We start from the raw sequence: 22,045 nt of genomic DNA, 5'->3' as shown, positions 1-22,045 counted from the left end.
TCAGATAGAGGAGGAGCAATGTGGTTTTCGTCCTGGCCGTGGAACTGTGGACCAGCTCTATACCCTTGCAAGGGTGATGGAGGGGGCATGGGAGTTTGCCCAACCAATCCACATGTGCTTTGTGGATTTGGAGAAGGCTTATGACCGTGTCCCCAGGGGCACCCTGTGGGGGACGCTCCAGGAGTATGGGGTGGGTGGCTTTCTGTTAAGGGCCATTCAGTCCCTTTACCAGAGGAGCGTGAGTTTGGTCCGCATAGCCGGTAGTAAGTCGGACCTGTTCCCAGTGAGGGTTGGACTCCGCCAGGGCTGCCCTTTGTCACCGGTTCTGTTCATCACTTTTATGGACAGAATTTCTAGACGCAGCCGTGGTGTGGAGTGTGTCGAGTTTGGTGGCAGGAGAATCTCGTCTCTGCTTTTTGCGGATGATGTGGTCCTCCTAGCTTCATCCAGCTCTGACCTTCAGCTCTTGCTGGGTAGGTTCGCGGCCGAATGTGAAGCGGCTGGGATGAGGATCAGCACCTCCAAATCTGAGACCATGGTTCTCGACCGGAAAAGGGTGGCTTGCCACCTCCGGGTCGGGGGAGAGGTCCTACCTCAAGTGGAGGAGTTTAAGTATCTCGGGGTCTTGTTCACGAGTGAGGGTAGGAGGGATCGGGAGATCGACAGGCGGATTGGTTCGGCGTCTGCAGTGATGCGGACGCTGAGCCGATCTGTCGTGGGGAAGAGGGAGCTGAGCCAGAAAGCCAGGCTCTCGATTTACCGGTCGATCTACGTCCCAATCCTCACCTATGGTCATGAGCTTTGGGTAATGACCGAAAGAACGAGATCGCGGATACAAGCGGCCGAAATGAGTTTCCTCCGTAGGGTGGCCGGGCTCAGCCTTAGAGATAGGGTGAGGAGCTCGGACATTCGGGAGGGACTCGGAGTAGAACCGCTGCTCCTCCGGATCGAAAGGAGCCAGTTGAGGTGGTTTGGGCATCTGGTCAGGATGCCTCCTGGACGCCTCCCCGGGGAGGTGTTTCGGGCATGTCCTGCCGGCAGAAGGCCCCCGGGTCGACCCAGGACACGTTGGAGAAGTTACATCTCCAATCTGGTCCGGGAACGCCTTGGGGTCCTGCCGGAGGAGCTGGTGGACAAGGCCGGGGAGAGGACGGCCTGGAGCTCCCTAGTTGGGATGCTGCCCCCGCGACCCGGACCCGGATAAGCGGAGGAAGACGACGACGACGACGACAACTCAGGGAGGTCCAAAGGTGACCAGAGGGCCATTCACAGCCCTTGGAGAGACTTTGTGCAGCCCCAACTTATCTTCTAGATTGGTGGAATTTTGTCACTCCAGCAGGCTGCTGATAGTATAGATCAACACTTATTAACAGCGCTAGGCTGGTTTAAATCCTACCTGTCTGATAGATTTCATTTTGTAAATGTACATGATAAATCTTCTTCATACTCCAGGGTTACTTGTGGAGTACCGCAGGGTTTAGTGCTTGGACCAATTCTTTTTACTATATATATGCTCCCAGTTGGTAAAATCATTAGACAGCATGGGATAAACTTCCACTGTTATGCTGACGATACACAGTTATATTTATCCATTAACCCTGATGAACCTAATCGGTTAGATAGATTACAGGCTTGTCTTGAGGACATAAAAAATTGGATGACTCTAAACTTTTTGCTTTTAAATCAAGACAAGACGGAAGTTCTCATCTTTGGACCAGAAATCCAGAAAAGGAAATTACTTAGTTAATCACCTGACCTAAATGGCATTACATTACTCTCCGAGAACAAAGTAAGGAACCTTGGTGTTATCTTCGACCAGGACATGTCATTCAAATCCCAAGTTAAAATGGTTTGTGTGTGTGTGTGTGTGTGTGTGTGTGTGTGTGTGTGTGTGTGTGTGTGTGTGTGTGTGTGTGTGTGTGTGTGTGTGTGTGTGTGTGTGTGTGTGTGTCTGTGTCTGCTCTGTCTTCTCGATCCCCAGTGAGTCGTTGTGGAACGCTGCTTATACTGAGCCAGGATTCTCTGGAGGTTTCTTCCTGTTAAAAGGGAGTTTTCCTCTCCACTGTCGCTAAATGCTTGCTTAGTATGAGGATTGCTGTAAAGTCACTGACACTAGTCAGTGACTTGATGCAATTTGCTGGGTTCCTTGTATAGGAAATATTTTTTCTGATTGGCTCAATGAACTGACCTGGATTGGAATGTTTATTATGTGAAGTGCCTTGAGATGACTCTTGTCGTGATTTGGCGCTATATAAATAAAATAAAATTGAATTGAATTGAATTAACATTTTTGTGACATTTTTACAAAGCCAATATTTTTACCAGTACAAATAAATAATTCCCTATATATTTTTCAATAAATTAATACATAAATCACATTTTTAATTTACAGTTTGGGCTCTTGCCTTGAAACGTTTGGATACTCTAGAGTTGCTTGAAAGTAGAAATCTTGAGTTGTAATCCATTTTTGTACATTGCCTATTTATTCTTTCTTGTCCCTTTGAAAGTTTGACTAGATTTTAAACATTTGTTTTAGTTCTGGATGTCTGCAAAATATTTAGACTAAATGCTGCACAGTTTTCTCTTTGGGCAAATTTGGATGTTGTTTTTTCAATCCTAAATATGATCTCTAGGATTGCTGTCTCTTGCTGGTATGCCATCAGCCTCCCTGCCTGAGCTCTTTAGTTCATTCTCCTACAGTCTATTCCTGTGTTCTGAGTCATATTTGACTCCTAATTCACTCTTTGACTCGTCTGATCCTCTAAACTTATAATCCGGAGATGATTTGGCAGCCATTAAAAAGACATATATCATATCCCCTAAAGCTCTTGTGTGTCCCGTGGAGGTCAAACTAAAAATGATAGGTATGTGGGGGAACAGCTGTGTTGCTGGGGCACCAAGCATGACCTCGCTTTGAAAATTAACCTATTATGAAATTGTTGTTAGATGAACCTTGTGTAAGAGTTTATTATTCTTTGCTGGATAAACTGACCCTAAGTCATAATTGGTGTTGCTAAGGAGATGCTTAAACCACTCACCAAGGGGCGTAAAGGCTTTGGATGGTTCACTGGGTTTGGACACGCCGATGGCATTGACTGCAAAAATGCGCACTTCATATGGCACTCCTTCAATCATCTTTTTGGGTTCAAATGAAGTTTCTTTGATGAGGTCAAAGTTCAGCCTCATCCATCTGGAGCTCTGCTTCTTTTTCCGCTCAATAAAATAGCCTTCAGAAAAACATCATAATGTTATCTAACACCTGCATGTATGTTCAGGCATGATAACTGGCTTGATGTTGTAATTACCTAATATGGGTGAACTTCCATCATATTTGGGTGGTTCCCATGTCATAGAACACCAGTCACCTCCAACAACTGGAACCAAAGGTGCATCAGGAGGGTCGGGAATGTCTGCAAGCAATGCGCAATCAGTTACAATGTTCAAGATGGAAAAAGAACAAATTTACATTTATGTTTGGGTTTCACACTGATTTTCTTACCGACCACCTTTATTTTGACGCTGGCTGTAGCCTCGCCTGCCTCGTTCTGCAAAACTATCTTGTAGTTGCCAGTGTCCTCCCGCTCGGTCACCTCAATTGTCAGGCTTGTCTGGTCTCCGTACGTTTCGGCTCTGACACGATGACCTGACTCAAGAATCACCTGAAACAAAAAAATGGATGCAAATTTAAAATTAATTTCATTTATATGTAATTTAAACTAAACTAAACCAAATGCGGGTTGTCTGTGGGGTAAAAAAACAAAACAAAGCATCACTCAATGTACTGGGTTTAACTTATGCTATAGAGTTAAGGGGTGTACAGTTAGATCACCAATTATAAAATGTTTTTTTATTTCTGGACAGGATGCTAGAAAAATGACGGTGAAGTTAAGTGGTTGTTCCTGTGCCATAACTGGAGGGTTACAGGTTTGTGCCTTGCCCAGTCTGTCGCAATTATATCCATGGGCAAGACACTTCACCCTCCTTGCCTGCTTGTAGTGGTCAGATGGACAAAACAAACAAACAAACAAACAAACAACAACAACAAAAAAATGGATGCAAATTATTAAAACAGTCATTCAAACCTTTTAAAGCAGGATTGTGAACAATTAGACCCAATTACGTTTGGAGAAATACAGATTAGTTCTTATTAGATTGATAAATTTATGGCTAGTCCAAGCGAAGTCAAGACCATTCTTAAAAATGATATAAGCTGCTTAAGTGATCACTATTTAAAAAGACTTAAAGATTAATTTTACAATTTTTGGTTTTGCACATATAAGCTAGCTGTGGCACTTATAATAATAATAATAATAATAATAATAAATTTTATTTGAGGGCGCCTTTCTCAAACCCAAGGTCACCTTACAATTAAACAAAGATAAAAACAATAAAAACAACAGAGGTTGATAGAGCAATAAGAACAAATAAGATACATACAAATTGGAAACATTCTAAAGTCTAAGTCTGAAGGGAATTAACTTGTTTGAATAAGTGGGTTTTGAAGTGTGCCTTGAATAATGGAAAAGAGTCCGTATTTCTAATGGCAGAGGGAAGTGAGTTCCAGAGCCGCGGAGCAGAGCAACTGAAAGCTCAGCTCCCCATGGTGGTAAGGTGAGCTCGGGGTTGGCTCAGCTCCCCATGGTGGTAAGGTGAGCTCGAGGTTGAACCAGATGAAGTGCAGATGAGGATCTAAGAGACCGGGAAGTGGTTGCAATAGTTAGTAAATTACACAGATAATGTGGGGCCATGCGATGGATAGATTTAAATGTGAGTACGGTAGTAGGATCTTGTATATGATCCTGGTTTCTATTGGCCACCAGTATAGGCTTTGAAGAACAGGAGTAGTGTGATTTCGTGAGGGGGTACCAATAATGATGCGTGCTGCTGAGTTCTGGAGAAGTTGGAGTTTATGAAGGGATTTAGTTGGGAGACCAAATAGAAGGGAGTTACAATAGTCGATGCGAGAGGTGATGAGACTATGAACGAGGACTGCAGCAGCATGAGGCGTGAGAAAAGGACGGAGTCTGTTGATATTGCGAAGATGGAAATATGTGACCCGAGTAACATGGTTAATGTGAGATTGGATTGAAAGTGTACCACCTAGTATGACATCAAGACTTTTTACCTGTAAAGATGGGTGCACTGTGGAGTCGTAAATATTGATAGAGAAACTGGGAGAATTTTTTAAAACAGAAGCAGTGCCAGTGAGTAGGATTCAGTTTTATTGTTGTTTAGTTTAAGATTATGAGTTAGCCAAGATCTAATTTCAGATAGACAGAGAGGGAGATTGGTGGAAGGGATGCATTTGGATGGGAGGAAATGTACAGCTGGGTGTCGTCAGCATAACAGTGAACACTTCATGTGCAGCCTAGGGCATAGTATGTTTGTAATTCTCATGGAATTGCCATGTAAGACCACATTTTAGTTTATGTAAATGTTTGTAAAATAGTGTTTGAATAGACTGCTTTGAAATTTCTCAGATTGGAGTTGTTTTAGGAACCTGTTTTAGTCTTTGCCTAACCATTTTAAAGAATACAATCGAAACTAATCTGGGTTTCTCCATATTGACATAATTTTAGTAGTAATTTTACAACATTAGCACAATATTTTTCTTTAGATATCTTTTCTGTAAAAATTCTCACATGACCCCTCTACGGTACATTTGAATGACCTCTTTTACCTAGACCACCTTTATGTTCATTCATTTACTGCACACTTTTATCTAAAGTAAATTTCAAGTGCCTAACATGCTTTTTTTTTCTCTGTGGGAGGTGTACCCAGAGAAAACACACACATGCATGGTAAGAACAAACAAACTCCGGCCAACTCCGCTCAGAAAGACTCCAGCCGCTTTTCGTACCCGCTTCCTTCTTGCTACAAGGCAACATTGCTACCAACTACACCACCATGCAGCCTGACTATTCCCTACTGTGACTATTGAATTCACAAACAAACTACTGCTTGATGTGAAACATCCAGGTGACGTATTAGCATTAGTACTTTCATCACCTGCCTTATCCAGTTCTATAAATGTCTACTGCCCTCAAGTGGACGATCTCTGAGTGACAAGGGACAATTTAATTTCTTTGTCACTGTTACAAATTACTAGGGTTGTAACAAACGTGTTTGCATTAGGATATTTTGGCACATAATGTTTGTTACGGCACAGACGCGTACCAAATTCCCACACAGACATAAAACTGTGTCCAAATTCAAGAGTTCCATCCTTTGAAGCCACTCCTTTGCTACTCGATTGACATAGGCTAGTGTAGGTGCCAGACACCAGGTCCGTTTACCGGGAAGAATGGAATCAGCAATATGGAACCCACCGTTTGAGCTAACCACTACTACTACCTACACTACAACCCGGAACTACTGATGTTGCACTGGGAAAGTACCAATACCCCAGTTTAGTCAACAGAAAATAATTGAACTGTTATAAATTAGTTATCTGTTTTATTTCCTCTGAGAATATTTTGTTGGAGAATTTACTGCAAGTAATATTTTATTTTAAATGTCATTAAACGTAGAGAAACTCATTCATGCATTGAGCTCAAGTATACTGCACTATTGCAATGGTCTTTTGTCTGGTCTTCCCAAAAAAGCTGTAAAGCAACTGGAGCTTATTCGGAGTGCTGCTGCTAGAGTCTTAACAAGAACCAAGAGCACCAAGCACATCACTCCGGCAATCTCTACACTGGCTTCCAATAAACTACAAAATTAATTTCAAAGTGCGTTTATAAATCATTTAGTAGCATGTGGCCAAAATACATGTCGGATTTCCTTCCTGTATTTACACCCAGCAGGACTGAGATGCTTAGGAAACAGTCAGCTTGTAGAAATCCGGGTCAGAACCAAACAGAGTGAAGCTGCTTTTAGCTACTGTGCTTCACACCAACACATTCTCGAAGCGGCTGAAACTGATGAAGGGTGACCAAGCGTTCAATGCGTCGGGAGGCAATGCACTGTGCCAGAGCGTCGCTTTCCAACGCCCGCGTTGAAACGGACATTTCACCAACATTTAACCTCTAACCTCTAGCAATTTAAACTTCCCCTTGCCCCCATCCTAACCTTAACTGAGTTTCTCTTTCTTAATGTCCCGTTAACCGTGTTTGAGAGGAATGATACAACAAGAAACACATTTTTGCATGCCCAACTGGTTAAGGTTAGGATGAGGTGAGGGGAAGGTTAATAGCAAGAGGGTAAGAGTCACAATTCGATTAATTCTCCGTTTTGCTGCGAGCGCTGGAAAGCAACGCTCTGACACAGCACGTCGCTTCCCGACGTGTTTGGGCTCCCAATGCGTCGGAAACAAACACTTAGTCACCCTTCGTCAGTTTCAGCCACTTCAGATGTGAGAATGCGTTGTGCACTCAGATGGAATCAGCTTGCTCATGACCTCAAATGTGCCCCAACTCTAGTAACTTTTAAATCAAAATGGAAAACTTTCATGTATTCATCTGCCTTTGAATGGTGTTTCTTACACTGCACATTCTTCACTGTAACAGCTCACCCCTCAACTTTGTCATTTTTTTCTTCTTAAATCGGAAATTAATTTGTGTGTATTTTAATTGTGCTGTCATGTGAAATGTTTAATGTTCATGCTAGTCTTGCTAACAAAAAGCACATTGAATTGCCTCTGTGTATGAAATGTGATATATCAATAAAGCTGCCTTGTCTAAAGCTGTACCCTTTTACTATTTATTCACTGTTTTTCCTCACCGTATCGAAAGTTAAGAAGAAGAAGAAGAAGAAGAAAATATCATTTCTATAGCGCCTCTCAAGATAAAATTCACGAGGCACTTCACAAAAAATGTAAAAATGTAAAAAAGAACTTAGAAAATGGTTAAAAATATATTTGAAATGAGCAAAAAATAGACAAGTTTGATAAAAAATGTTAAGAAAGAGAGAGAGTGAATAGGAAAGAGGGAAATCAGTGGGTCCTGAGGAAGGTGGAATAGGTGGGGAGAGCAGAATAAAGAGAGAGTGGTGAAGAAGGTCATACAAAAGCCAGCTTGAACAAATGAGTCTTCAGCTGCTTTTTAAAGGAGACCACTGAGTCCACTGATCTCAGGCTCAGGGGAAGAGAGTTCCAGAGTCTGGGGGCCACAGCAGCAAATTATCTGTCACCTTTGGTCTTTAGCCTGGTGCTGCACAACCAGTAGGCTTTGATCACTGGACCTCAGGGACTTGCTGGGGGTGCAGGGACTAAGAAGATCACCAATGTAAGATGGTACTTGTCCATGTAAGGCCCTATAGACCAGAACCAGGATCTTAAAATGAACCCTGAAGTTGACTGGCAGCCAATGAAGCTGGAGGAGAAGCGGGGTGATGTGGGTGTGTTTGGAGGACTTGGTCAGAAGCCGAGCACAGACATTCTGAACCACCTGTAGACGGTTCAGGTAGGTTTTGCTCAGACACATGAAAAGAGAGTTACAGTAGTCTAAGCGTGAGGAGATGAAGGTGTGGAGAACTGCCTCAAGTTCAGAGCGGGACAGAATGGGACTCAGCTTAGCAATCAATCAATCAATCAAAGCTTTATTTATAAAGCGCCTTCCGCAACCCTGTCGGGAAGCCCAAGGCGCTGAATATAGTACATGAGAAAGTTAAATATGGTGAATAAATAAAAAATAAAAGCAATTGAAACAAGAGGCCTTTGCAGCGCTTTCGCTGCTCGGGCCTAATTACAAATGACAAAAAAAGGTAAAGCATTCTAGTAGAAGACAAATGGGTCAAACAAGGGATAGAGTGAACCAATGAAAACAGGGAAATAAAATCAACATAAAAGAGGGCCAAAGTCAAACACTTTCAGGAAATGCCAAGCCGAAGAGGTGGGTTTTTAGGCAACTCTTAAAGACTGGCAGAGATGGGGACAGCCTAACTGAGGGTGGCAACTGGTCCCAGAGTGACGGTGCTAGGACTGAGAAAGCCCGGTCCCCGCGAGTACGACACCTAGAACGAGGGACAGCGAGCTGGCCTTGGTCAGAGGAGCGCAGAGCGCGTGATGGGGAATGTCTGTTCAGGAGTGTGGCCAGATAGGGGGGACCACCACCCTGGAAGAAATTATAAACAAAGACGAGGAGTTTAAAGTGTGAACGATAAACCGGAAGTCAGTGCAGGGAGGCCAGAACTGGACTGATGTGGTCCCGTTTCCTGGTCCCAGTCAGGAACCTGGCTGCGCTGTTCTGCACAACCTGTAGGCGACGCAGTGATGACTGACACAGCCCTGCATAGAGAGAGTTGCAGTAATCAAGCCTAGAAAGTACAAATGCATGCAGGACCCGCTCCAGGTGGGCTCTTGATAGCATAGGCTTGATTTTTGCAAGGTGTCTCAGGTGAAAGAAATTGGACCGAATCACAGAGTTGATGTGAGCATCAAACTTAAGTCCAGCATCAAATTTCACCCCCAAACTGGTGACAACTGGTTTTGAGTAGGGAGAAAGAGGGCCAAGATCAACATAACGACCCACAGCCCTACTGTTGGGGTGAAAAACAATGAGCTCTGTCTTTCCCTCATTCAGATGCAGAACGTTGGCCATTAGCCAAGACTTCAACACACAAACAATAGAACATAGAAAGGAGTGCGAGAAAGAGGCAAATCGAAAACACACAAGAGCAGCAAAAGAAGAAGCAGAAAGCACAATAAAGAAGTCAGCCGTAACAGATCACTGCATAAGAGAAAACCATATAATGGACTGGGACAACACAAGGATCATAAACATTGAACAACAAAAATACAAAAGATGGATTAAAGAAGCAATCGAGATAAGGAGACGTGAATGTGGGACCATGAACAGGGAGGACGGAGTGTACACGTTAGACCGCGCATGGGACTGCATCGTCGGAGAGGGGAGAGCGGGCAGTAGAGGGCGACAACGTCCTCTGCTGCCCGCGGATAAACGGAGAAGGAAGTGACGCGCCACCATCAGCGTCAGCCTGAGGAAGCCTGCAGCTGCCGGCGAAACGTAGCGACAAAACAGGTAACGAAACCGTTTCTGTGTTTCAAAAAAAGAACGACAGCATGGCAATCTTCAGCATAGAGATGGAATGATAGGCCATGTTTACGAAAGACTTACCGCAGAGGAAGCAGATAAATGGCAAACAAAAGAGGACCAAGGATCGATCCCTGCGGGACCCCCCAGCGGAGCCTCTCCCAAGAAGAAAAAACATCACCCAGTTTATCACAGAATGTCCTGTTGTGGAGATATGATCTAAACCAATCCAGAGCAGACCCTTTGATCCCAACCCATCGTTCCAAGCGATCGAGTAGAATCGCGTGGTCAACCCTGTCAAAGGCTGCCGTCAGATCTAACAACAGAAGCACCACAGATGTACCCTGATCTAGTGATAGATATAATTTAAGACCCTCAGTAGAGCCGACTCTGTACTATGGCCAGACCTGAACCCTGATTGGAAAACCTCAAACAAATCAGAGTCAGCTAAATGTGAGACCAGCTGCTGATAAACAACTTTCTCAAGCAGTTTTGATGTAAAAGGCAGGGTAGAGATAGGTCTGTAATTTTCTGTCACAAAGACATCAGCACCAGGTTTCTTCAGGGTCGGCCGAACAACTGCTGCTTTCAAAGCAGCTGGGACCACACCTATGCTGAGGCTCCCATTGATAATCTGACCAAGTGAAGGGCCAAGACATGGAAACGCAGCCCTCCAGAGACAAGGTGGCAGAACGTCAAGTGGAGAGCCAGATGGCTTCTGCCTTGCAACAAGCTAACTCAGCTCAGAATAAGAAACAGTATTGAGGGAGCTCAGGGTGGGTGGTGATGGAGGAACTGGAACAGGGTCAGTAGAGTTACCAGAAATAGCTGCTCTAATGCCTGATACTTTATGAACAAAGAATCTGTGAAAATCTTCAGTTTCCAGCAGCTGTAGGAGACATGAAGGTAGGCTCCTGATACACCAGAACAGAGTTTAGTGTTTTGTAGAGCGTCCTGGGATTCTTGGAGTTTGTTTCGATGATGCAAAATAGGCCGTTCTGGCAGCCCTCACAGCATCCTGATAAGCAACCAGAGATGCTCTGAACAAGTCACGCGAGACCTGTAGGCCATCCTTTTTCCACTTTCTCTCAGATGATCTACACGCCCGCCTACAAACCCGTGTGACATCAGAGAACCAAGGCTCCCTCCCAGGCCTAGACTTGCAAAGTTTGAGAGGGGCAACCAGGACCTGATTACAAAGTAAATCAAAATGTTGTGAATAGTGATCAACGTTAGATGGATCTGGGTTAAAGGTCTCTAACCTTACAGACATACAGTCCACAAACTTTGAAACAGTTTCTGCATCCAGGCCTCTGAACCTAGTAGCTGGAGCTTCACACACAGGGACAGGACATGGCAACGTAACATCACAGAGTATTGGAGAGTGGTCAGAGAACACAGGAGGCAAAGTCACAAGGTTCATGACAGGGAGACCAAAAGAGAGAACCAGGTCCAGGGTGTGACCCCTGGCATAAGTTGGGGACGATACCCATTGAGTTATATTGAATGAATCTAGCAAATTCAAAAAACCTTTAGCAAGCACATCATCAGGACAGCAGATATGGATGTTAAAATCATCAAAATATAGGACATAGTCATATTTTAGGATGCAGTCTGCCACAAGATCACATAAATCATTTAGGAAGTTAGAGTCAGTCTTTGGAGGGCGATAAATTAGCACAACGAGCAGGCGGGGGGAGATGCATAGTTCAAATAAGCACAGTTCAAAGGAAGAAAATGACATGGTGGGTGTAAGCTGTTTAAAAGGAAAATTGGATTTTAAAACAACAACCAGCCCACCACCTCTGCCCCGTGATCTGGGGATATTAAAACAGGAACAGCCAGGTGGTACCAGCTCCAGCAGGGCGCTTGAGTCACCAAACGGGATCCAGGACTCACAGATGCACAGAAAAGTCAAGCCATGCTGACTAAAAACATCCCGAAGAATAAAAGTTTTGTTCAGCACAGACCTGGCATTGACCAGACCAAACCGGGTCTGCGGCGGGGCTGCGGCACCGGGATCGCGCACGGGCACAGTCTCCTTTAACTCTGAGCCCGTAACCGAGCGCAGATTCTCCCAGCAAACCCCACTCTGGCGAGATCCTCGAGCCGATTGGCCATGGCGCGGTGCCAGCTCACCCTCACAGCCAGCCAAGTTCACTAGGCAGGGCGCAGAGTAATCCATAAGACATCTCGGAATCACCGGGTCAGAAGCTGGGCCGAATCGGACCGTCTCACGTGCCGGCTACCTCTCTTTCCCCGTCTTCTCCGATGCTTCCTTCTCGAGCTGGGGCGGAGAGAGGGCCGACACATCACGGCTTGGTGGGAGAGAGCACACGGGCAGTCCAGACAGCAACGCCATCCGTGAGGTTCCCAGCTTGCAGCACCCGCTACATCAACGGGAGGATGAAGCCTCAGCAGCGCAGCTCCATCATAAGTCACCAGAGAAGCCACACCATTCAAAAAGAGCATCAGAGACAACAAAAATACATAAAAGCCAATAAAATGCCAATTAAAGCCAATAAAACGCAAGGTTCCATTGCATAAAGAGGACGAGCAGCTCGCTGCGTGCACCCGCGTGGGCGCCATCTCAACTCAGCAATGTTCCTGAGATGGAAGAAGGAAGAGCGAACAAGAGAACTGACATGAGAATCCAGGGTGAGAGCTGGGTCAAAGGTCACGCCAAGATTCCTGACAGAAGGTTTGGTGTGAGAAGCAAGCTGGCCAAGAGAGTCTCTGACTTTGGGAACCAGCTTGACTGGGGCACAGATGAGGATCTCAGTCTTATCTTCATTCAGCTGTAGAAAGCTCCCAGCCATCCAGGTTTTGATAGCGTCTAAGCAGGTGTGTAACAGCTGCAGCTTAGACATCTCAAGGGGCTTAAAAGAGATGTACAGTTGGATGTCATCTGCATAAAGATGGTAGGAGATTCCTTTGAAGGATCTCAGGATGTGCTGAAGAGGGAGCAGATAGAGGAGGAAGAACAGAGGCCCCAGCACAGAACTTTGTGGGACACCATGGGTAAGGGAGGTGGTGGAGGACCTAAACTTGGAGACGGCCACAGAAAAGGAGCGCTCAGAAAGATAAGAGGAGAACCATTCCAGAGCAGTTCCTTATAGGCCTACCCAGTCTCTCATCCTCTCCAGTAGCAGGTGATGGTCAACAGTGTCCAAGGCTGCAGTCAGGTCCAGCAGGACCAGAACAGAACAGTCCCCTGCATCACTGTGAGTCAGAAGGTCATTAGAAACCCTAAGAAGAGCTGTTTCAGTAGAATGAGCTCTACGAAAACCTGACTGGAAGCTATCATAGATGTTATGTTCATCAAGAGCAGCTGTGAGTTGTTTAGCTACAACCTTTTCCAAGATCTTGGAGATGAACGGAAGTTTAGAGATGAGTCTGAAGCTGCTATGGAGAGAGGGTTCGAGACTCGGTTTTTTTAAGAAACGGGTGGATTACAGCATTCTTAAAGTAAGCAGGGACATGACCAGAAACCAGAGAAGCATTAATTATAGAGAGCACGCTGGGACCGATGGACTGAAAAGCACTTTTAAACAAAGATGGGGGTAAGATGTCGAGGATGGAGGCTGTAGGAGAGGCAGGAGAGACAATGCTGCTGATGGTGTTAAACAGCACCTTGGGGTTCCCTTTGCTCTGGGACACCAGGTTGGAAACATAGGAAACCCTGGTGTCTCTGACTGCAGAGGCCTTCATAGAGTTAACTAGTTTGGTTAACTCAGGCAAAGAAACAGGAGCAAAGGTATTTAGGATGATGGGCCTGGTTGGAGTCGGGAGAGGCGGCGATAAGGCTGAAGGAGAGATGCTAGATCTAACCTTATTGACTTTGTCCACAAAGAAAGACAGAAAGTTCTCATAGTCTGTAACAGAGTGGATGGAGGCTGTAGGAGAGGCAGGAGAGACAATGCTGCTGATGGTGTTAAACAGCACCTTGGGGTTCCCTTTGCTCTGGGACACCAGGTTGGAAACATAGGAAACCCTGGCGTCTCTGACTGCAGAGTTAAAGGATGACAGAAGATCCTTTAGGTGCGGCAGATGGAGGTGGAGATGGGTTTTCTTCCACAAGCGCTCAATTTTTTGGAATTGGCGCTTTAGGCTGCGAAGGCTGTCATTAAACCAGGGAGTAGGGTTCACTGCAGGAACTGATCTGGTTCTGACAGGACTGATATTGTCAAGAATGGAGAGGCAGTGCTCGTTAAACTGAGAAGTTAAGGAATCTGGGTCATTATTAGAAGAACAGGGTGGATCAAAAGCAGCAGAAAAATTGCTAGCTGTGCTCTCATTAAGAAAACGAGAACTAACCATACGGCGAGCAGGAGGTGGGGACGCAGAAACTGACAAGTTAAAGAAAATGCAATGGTGATCTGAAATATAAACGTCCTCAGGACAAACACTGTCAGCATTTAGACTCAGGGTAAAAACAAGGTCCAGAGTGTGCCCCTTGGTGTGTGTGGGGCCAGAAACATGCTGGGTAAAGCTTAACCCAACCATGACAGTTATACTAAGGTACATACCAAACCAATATTTTAGGTTTATTGTTACACCGCTAATAATTACATAATTAAACTAAAATGATTATGAAATAGTTGTTAATGAGTAGTTTAGTTTCATTATTTCATATATCTTTAAAGAGTCTTGAAGAATGGCAGAACAAATCACATGGCCATAGGGTTTTAAAAATTGTTTTTTGTTCACATTAATTAAATTTGGGATAAATTAACACATTTTTTATATATTAAAAAAATGTAGGCATGTTTTCCAATATTTACTTGTTAAATTTATATGCTGATAATCATTAAATAATGAACAGGGTTGAAAACAATGTGAAATGCTAAACTTATGGTATAAAGATAAATTAGAGCTTACCCTTTCCCCCTTCATCCACACCACTCTAGGTGCCGGCTCTCCACTGATGGGGATCTCTAGACGAAGTTTGTTTCCGGCCACAACTGTGACGGTGTTGTCGGGGAAGTTCAAGCTATCCAAGAGAACCTTTGGTGGGTCTACACAATAATATTAGTTTCCCGTTATAGGATTAAGACAAAACACCAAAGAAAAAATAAAAGTGCTGTGATTTTGTTTGTGTACCAATAATGTGGACTTTGGCACTTAGACTCTGTGAATATCCTTCAGGAACAAACGTGTAATCTCCTGAATCGTGAAGGGAACTTGTCTCAATTTCCAGTCGGTGAATCCTTAAAAAGCAAAATAAATTTAGTGGTAAAAATTATTTTAAAGTCTTTATTGTGGAAGGCTTACTTATTCCTGTGGATGATGTTGATCCGATCACTGGGCTGGATCAGCTGTCCATTCCTGTACCAACGACCTGGAACATTTCCTGGGTAGATCTCACAGTGAAGCTTTATGGGTTTTCCCAGCAACACCGTCATATCCTGTAGATCCTGGTAAATCTTTAATGGTTTCACTGAAGTACACAGAATAGAATATTAATCATTTCAAAATAGCTTGTAGGCAAAGACTTAGGAAAAAAGAGAAGATTATTCATACAGTCAACTTGAACACGAGCCTCTGATGTGCCCCCAGAAGCCATGACGGAATATGTTCCAGTGTCTTCTTTGGAGGCATCGTCAATGACCAGGTAGTGTTTGGTTCCCTCACACTTGATTCTGTATCTTGAGCGAACTCCTGTTGGAACCTCAACACCGTTCTTCATCCTGGGGAATAATTAAAATATTTTCAGATGCCCACAGAGGTATTTAAGCAATAACCTGTGCTTAACACATACAGTCAATCACAATGACCTCACCAATATTACTTTGATTTGGTTGCTTTAGAAAAATTAAAAGTGTATTTAATTTGTGTTTTCACCTTTTTTCCTTTTGTTTGTTTAGTTAAATATTTACTTTATCATGAGGTAAAAGTTCAGTAAAAAATTAAAGTCTTGTGATGTACTTACAAAGTAAGAAAACTAAGCTAGTTCCACGCTTCTTGCATTAGAACCAGGCTACTTATGAGGAAAATTTCTAAACACAAACCTGGTCTTTATAAATAATTTAAACTAAACCAAATGCGGGTTGTCTGTGAGGGAAAACAAATCATCACTCAATGTACTGGGTTTAAATTGTGTTATAGAGTTAAGGGATGTACTGTTAGATCACGGATTATAAAATGTATTTTTATTCCTGGAAAGGATGCTAGAAAAACGACAGTGAAGTTTAGTGGTTGTGCCCGTGCTGTAACTGGAGGGTTGCAGGTTTGTGCCTTGCCCAGTCTGTCGCAATTGTATCCGTGGGCAAGACACTTCACCCTCCTTGTCTGCTTGTAGTGGTTGGAGGGACCGGTGGTGCCTGTGTACGGTAGCCTTGGTTTTTTCAGCATGCTCCAGGGAAGCTGTGGCTGCAATTTAGCTCATACCATACCATACCATACCATACCATACCATACCATACCATTCTGAAGCCAGAATTTCACCAATACACATCCCTAGTAAATACACACAGATCTGTTCAGAAGTATGGTTGATAAATGAGGGCCCAGATTGTTCCATCAAGGGATTTTCTTCTTCCCTGATGGCACGGGCATATTCCAAGATGACAGTGCCAGGCTTCATCAGGCTCAAATAGTGAAAGAATGGTTCGGGGAGTATTTTCACACATGGATTGGCCACCACAGAGTCCAGACCTTAACACCAGTGAGAATATTTGAGATGTGCTGGAGAAGGCTTTGTGCAGCGGTCAGACTCTACCATCAACAGTGCAAGATCTTGGTGACAAATTAATGCAACACTGGATGGAAATAAATCTGGTGACATTACAGAAGCTTATTGAAACAATGCCACAGCAAATGTGTGTTGTATCAAAGAATAAAAGCGGTCCAACAAAATATTAGTGTGTGACCTTTTTTTCTTGGTGGTGACTTTTTTTTTTTTGGCTGGGCGATGTTCAAACAGACTAGACCAAGGTGGATGCAAATAATGCAGTTAAGCACGGTGGTGAAAGGCTATTCATCAGGCCATCGTTTGCAGCCAAACTCTTTTGTCCAAACAGAGTACACTGGACATTAACTGGAAAACCATATATTTACTTCGTATTACTGATATTACCAATCATTGCTTCTATTACCATTTAACTTGAGCTCCTTCTTCTGACACCTCGCACTCCAGTTCGATCCTCTCGTTGACTGTGGTCTTCACAGGCTCGATATCTTTAACTATCTTTATTGGTAACTCTGAAAGGAGATAAGAAGAAATTAAACAGGTTTTTTTTTCATATTTCCATTCAAAAGAAAGCTAAACATTTAATTGAGATACCTTTGACGAAAAGCTCCGTAGTACATTTTTCTTCTCCTGCAACTACTGAATAGGCTGCATCATCATTACTAGTGCAGTTGTTGATGACCATAATCCTTTGTGTGCCCTTGTGCTCAAAAATATACCTAAATAAGAAGTCAGTTAGTTACGTGAGTTGTGAACTAAACATTTCAACTCATAAATATGCATAGTAATGATTACAGACAGGTGCTGAAACCACCTTAAGATATAATGATAATTTAAATGCACAAAAATGTTTTCATTATTTGTTAAGCATGCCTCAAATTATGTATTCTGCAGAATGTAGGAGGTGACACTACACACGGGCATTCGGCTCAGAGCAAAACTATGACCTGAAGAAGGAAGGGTCAATAAGGCAAATGGACTTACTTCCTTTGACTACAGGTCAGCAGTGGAGCCAGAATAGGGCCGGATCACAGGAAGTAATTATGACAGGAAGGATCACCAAGAAATGACAGACAGATAGACAAAGACAGAGAGACATCATGCCTGGAGGGGTAGAGTGTGTGGTTTGTAAACACTGTTAAAACAACAACAAAATATGGTAGAAAGGAAGAGGGAACTCCTGGAGAAAATGGTAAAGGAGATCAGAACCAGAAAACAGCAATATCCTCCAAGATGGCTTTAACTTTAGATGGCTTTGAACAGGCTCTTTGGCAGCTGTTTGGTGGTTTAGTGTTCTGTTTTATGCAGCCCTATACATTTTTCTTTTATTATTGCATGAAACTATCTTTTGTAATTTGTGAATCTTTACCATAAAATATATTGCTGACTTAAATTCTGGATAATTGGAACATACTAATGTAGCCGGAAGAGCTGGCCCAAGTGGCTGGGGAGAGGGAAGTCTGGGCCTCTCGACTTAGACTACTGCCCCCATGACCCGACTCCAGATAAGCGAATGAAAATGGATGGATGGATGGCTGATGTAGGTATTTTTAAAAGGTTATAAACAGAACATATTCCTGCCCTGCATGAACCGGTGGGCCCCATATGGAAATATATGGGTGACAAAAAGGGTTTGTCTGCAGTTTCCATGGTGGCCATACAGGGATTTGCCCACATAGATTTTAATGGGCTCATTTATGAGTCAACCCATCTGGGTCCCTCTGAAAACCCATGTAGGGTCTGTTAAAATCTACATGGGCAAACCACTGTGGGGCCATCATTGAAACCATAGACAATCCCTGTTGGCACCCACAAAGTTTGCCCATTTATATCCATATGGGACACACTTATGCAATTCAAATTCGAAGATACTTTATTAATCCCAGAGGGAAATTAGAGATGTTGGTTGGGATTTAAGAATAGTAAATAGTAGTACTCAAACTAAAAGGACTAATGGTACAAATTCCCATCAAACCACTTCTGGCCTTAAACCATCAGTGTGGAGTATAAGGATTAGTACCTTCATCAGAAACCTGCACATGTTAAAAGGAGAGAGTTGATGAAAACAGTACTTTGATGGCATTTAGGTTACCTCTGTGAGCTTTTTGTGACAACGTGAGCAGTTTTATTACTTGTGACATTAAAACGTTGACCATGAAACTGCAAAGGCACAATTAGCCTGTTCTTTGAGATGATTTTATTTTCTTTTGCTTCCTTGTGTTGTCTGGTTAGGTTTAAGCATCGAAGACACGTTTAGGTGAAGAAACGTGTTTTTCTACTTAGGTTTGAGAACCGTAGCTACTTGGTTTAAGCACAATATTGGTTTGGTTTATGGTGCTCAGCTCAGCCTTGCATCCAATGAAAAAAGAAAGCTCTTTTATTTGAAATTTTTACGCCAAGGGGTTTTTAAATTGATCAAGAACATTTTTTAAATACTTAAAAATAATTATGTCAGTTAATGCTGTTCCAAAGCCAGACTTGGTTAAAGGCCTGTGAAGGAGGTACCACCGTTTTCCTGTATTCAGAGCGGGACATAAACATCAGGTGACTTAGGACAGTTTACATCATACGTGTTTATGCCTTGTAGCACATGGTCCTTTAAATCCATAATAAACATATTATGTGAGTGTGTCCCTCTAACACACCCCTAATCTACTCTTCTTTAACTGTCTGTTAGTTCTCCAGTGGGTTTGCCAGGTTTTGAATATTGCTGCCATTCAAGTTAAAGCATCTCCTGAATAATCAATTCCAGTCATGACGTAGGTCTAAATTTGACTGTGTAATGTAAGTTTGTTTGATTATAAAGTTTACAAAGTAAAAGTTACGAACCATTGTGCTTTATAGACAAAATGAAAACATGAAGAGATGTAGAAAATGTATTACTACCAAATAAAGACATGTTTATTTTCAAATAAAAAATGCCTTTAATTTGTGTAGCATTGACCCCAATAAGTAAAAGAACAACAAACATATTATTGAAACATACTTTGGAGTAGGCCTGATTTCATGTCCATTCTTGTACCACTTCAGATCAACTGTTGGGTCCGCTAGATCGACCACCAGGCGTATCTTTGAACCTTTATCCACCTGATACGCAGGCTCCAGCTTCTTCGCAAAAGCTTTAAGTCACAAAATGGGGTCAGTAAAATTTTTGGTTAAATTCAAACTTTTCTATATGACATATTCTCCAAATGAGATTTGTGACAAATTCTCAGTACCTGCGCTCTTCTTCTCTTCTTTAGGAATCTTTTTCATCCTTTTCAGCAAACCCCTCAGATCCGTGATGCCGTAAGTGAAGGCAATTTTTTCATATTCATCTGGGCGGGCGTTCTTTAGGATCTCCCACACATCCACCTCTGGGGTGTCATCCTGCTGTTTGTGCTCCCTGATGGTGCCAGATACGTGGGTAAATGTGAGAACATGAGACCTAATCTGGTATTTGCAACATGTCCTGAGGAACCACAAACCATCTTCTTAAATTTAGGCTTTTAGTGGCTTTGAGAAGATCAGATCTCACCTTGCTGCTACTCTAGTTGTTCCTCAAGACATGTCACACAAAGGGATGGGCATAGGGACTGCGGTCTCTTTCTTGAGATTGTGTCTGAAGGTGCATGTTAATAGTAACAACAAGGTAGCTGTTAATGCAAATAGGACATTTTAGAATTTTTAAGGGTCTGTCAATCAGGATTTCAGTTGAAACAGATGAAAAAAATAATGTAGGGTTTTTGGGATGTTTTGGATTATGAAATGTAACAGAAATATAGAAACAAAATGGAGTTTATCAGTATGTGCTCACTTTGAACTCATCTCCAGAGATTTGTCTCGAAAAATTTGGATGGAGCTTAAAAACATAATTTTCCAAGTAAACTGGCTGTTCGTTGTTAAGGAAAAGTTTTTTTGGATTAGAATGGGCAATAATAAATTTGTACTTTTCTTTTTGCATAACACCAAATTACTGGTATGGACAGCAGGCAGACCAAATGTTTGATCGTTGCGCGCGCGCGCGCGTGTTTGTGTGTGTGTGTGTGTGTGTGTGTGTCACCTCACATGAGAACGCAAAGAGAGTCTGAGGAGGTTTGAGGTTGATTCTGGAAGTTTTCTTTTTTGTTCGTGGGGTTTTTCCAAGTTTGTTGGTAATGCTGAGCTGCTGAGATTTTGCAATAAAGAATAACCTAAGAAAGCTAAAAACTACCTTGCTTTTCACCATTAAAACACCATACTTAGCTTATTTTAGTTGTGAAGGTGATTTGTGGTTAAAGGGACAGTGTGTATTTTCTTTGGCGATAGGAGGCAGTGCATACTTAAATCATTGCAAGCAAGCGCTATTTATGTGTTCGAGTAAGACCTTACCAACGGATAGCCATTAGGGTCAAAAGTCACTGGGAGCGCTATTTTTGAGTACTTCATCAGATCTTTCACCCTCCAGCAAAATGACAAGCACATCAGACTCCCTTTCATCACTGGCCATGAGTGAAGAGGTGAAGAAGGAAAGCAATGTTGATGAACGAAGTTTTGTAACTGCTTGTTACAAATCAGTAAATGTGTGTTGTCCTCACAGGCTCATGTCGAAGGAAACATTGCGTCTGATAGGGTGTTGCCCAGAGACTTTAGACACACGCTGATATTATGATTATATGTTACGAGGCCACCAATATTTTTCAACAACTGGGCATCATTTAGTTCATTTTCAACAACATTTCGATGGATATGTCTAGAGATTAATGGTAAAAACTACCATAAAACTACTCATTATTATTTTAATAATTATGGAAGAAAAGGTGGTCAAACGTAGCTTCTTCCAAGCTTCTAACCATAATCCAAGACACCAGAACTTGCTGAATTTGTGCTTTTCATTTATTTATCCTCATTTAAAACATATTTGTAATCATTTTTTGAAATATTTCTTATACTTTAATATTTTTTTTTGTTTTTGTGAAGCGCCTTGTGATTTTTATCTTGAGAGGCGCTGTAGAAAAGATCATTTTCTTTCTTATTTAATGCCCCTTTAATAACATTTCGAGTTCTTTTGAACTTTCTAACAAAATATTGAGATCATCTCAATTTGAGCACTCATACAGGATAAATATTAATGGGAGATTAAAGAAGATTTAACTCAAAATAAAAGGGGATGTAGAGTTTGTCAAAGATAAATACAATTATGTTTTAGACAAATTACGGCTCACAGTCCCACACTGTAACATGACAATGTTTACATGCTGCATGCCAGTAATTAAGGAAAATCTGCAACAAAGCTTTTGAATCAAGGCTTTAACACAATTTTCTCATGAGCCATCCCTTTGTAGTAGTCTGAGTCATTCCTAAATGCTGGCATTGTCCTTAAAACAGGAGGTGTTAGGTTTGT

The 22,045-nt window shown here is 42.6% G+C and overlaps 2 protein-coding genes across 7 annotated transcripts in view; both read right to left on the bottom strand.

The window, feature by feature from the left end:
- mybpc1 (myosin binding protein C1) overlaps positions 1-22,045 on the bottom strand; it is a 90,782-nt gene that overhangs the window by 21,573 nt on the left and 47,164 nt on the right. For 5 of the 6 annotated variants that reach the window (XM_015960373.3, XM_054739766.2, XM_054739767.2 and 2 more), the window contains 12 exons: positions 19,902-20,068; positions 19,670-19,802; positions 17,668-17,676; positions 17,278-17,402; positions 17,090-17,195; positions 15,516-15,682; positions 15,267-15,432; positions 15,096-15,202; positions 14,874-15,010; positions 3,500-3,659; positions 3,306-3,410; positions 3,039-3,227 (listed from right to left, as the gene is read on the bottom strand). In XM_015960373.3, the coding sequence (XP_015815859.1) occupies positions 3,039-3,227; positions 3,306-3,410; positions 3,500-3,659; positions 14,874-15,010; positions 15,096-15,202; positions 15,267-15,432; positions 15,516-15,682; positions 17,090-17,195; positions 17,278-17,402; positions 17,668-17,676; positions 19,670-19,802; positions 19,902-20,068 (1,571 nt within the window). The remainder of the gene's footprint in view (positions 1-3,038; positions 3,228-3,305; positions 3,411-3,499; positions 3,660-14,873; positions 15,011-15,095; positions 15,203-15,266; positions 15,433-15,515; positions 15,683-17,089; positions 17,196-17,277; positions 17,403-17,667; positions 17,677-19,669; positions 19,803-19,901; positions 20,069-22,045) is intronic. The other variant, XM_015960390.3, reaches the window with a different exon arrangement.
- On the bottom strand, positions 10,758-12,685 carry LOC139066177 (uncharacterized). Its single transcript, XM_070548359.1, has 2 exons — positions 12,242-12,685; positions 10,758-12,152 (listed from the first exon to the last, which is right to left on the bottom strand). The coding sequence occupies exons 1-2, from the start codon at positions 12,579-12,581 to the stop codon at positions 10,927-10,929; spliced, it is 1,566 nt and encodes a 521-aa protein (XP_070404460.1). The 5' UTR covers positions 12,582-12,685; the 3' UTR covers positions 10,758-10,926.

The sequence above is a fragment of the Nothobranchius furzeri genome, chromosome 1, assembly GCF_043380555.1.
Source record: "Nothobranchius furzeri strain GRZ-AD chromosome 1, NfurGRZ-RIMD1, whole genome shotgun sequence".
NCBI classification, from domain to species: domain Eukaryota; kingdom Metazoa; phylum Chordata; class Actinopteri; order Cyprinodontiformes; family Nothobranchiidae; genus Nothobranchius; species Nothobranchius furzeri.
The sequence above is the reverse complement of the archived record's forward strand: the minus strand, read 5'-3'. Positions and strand labels throughout refer to the sequence as shown.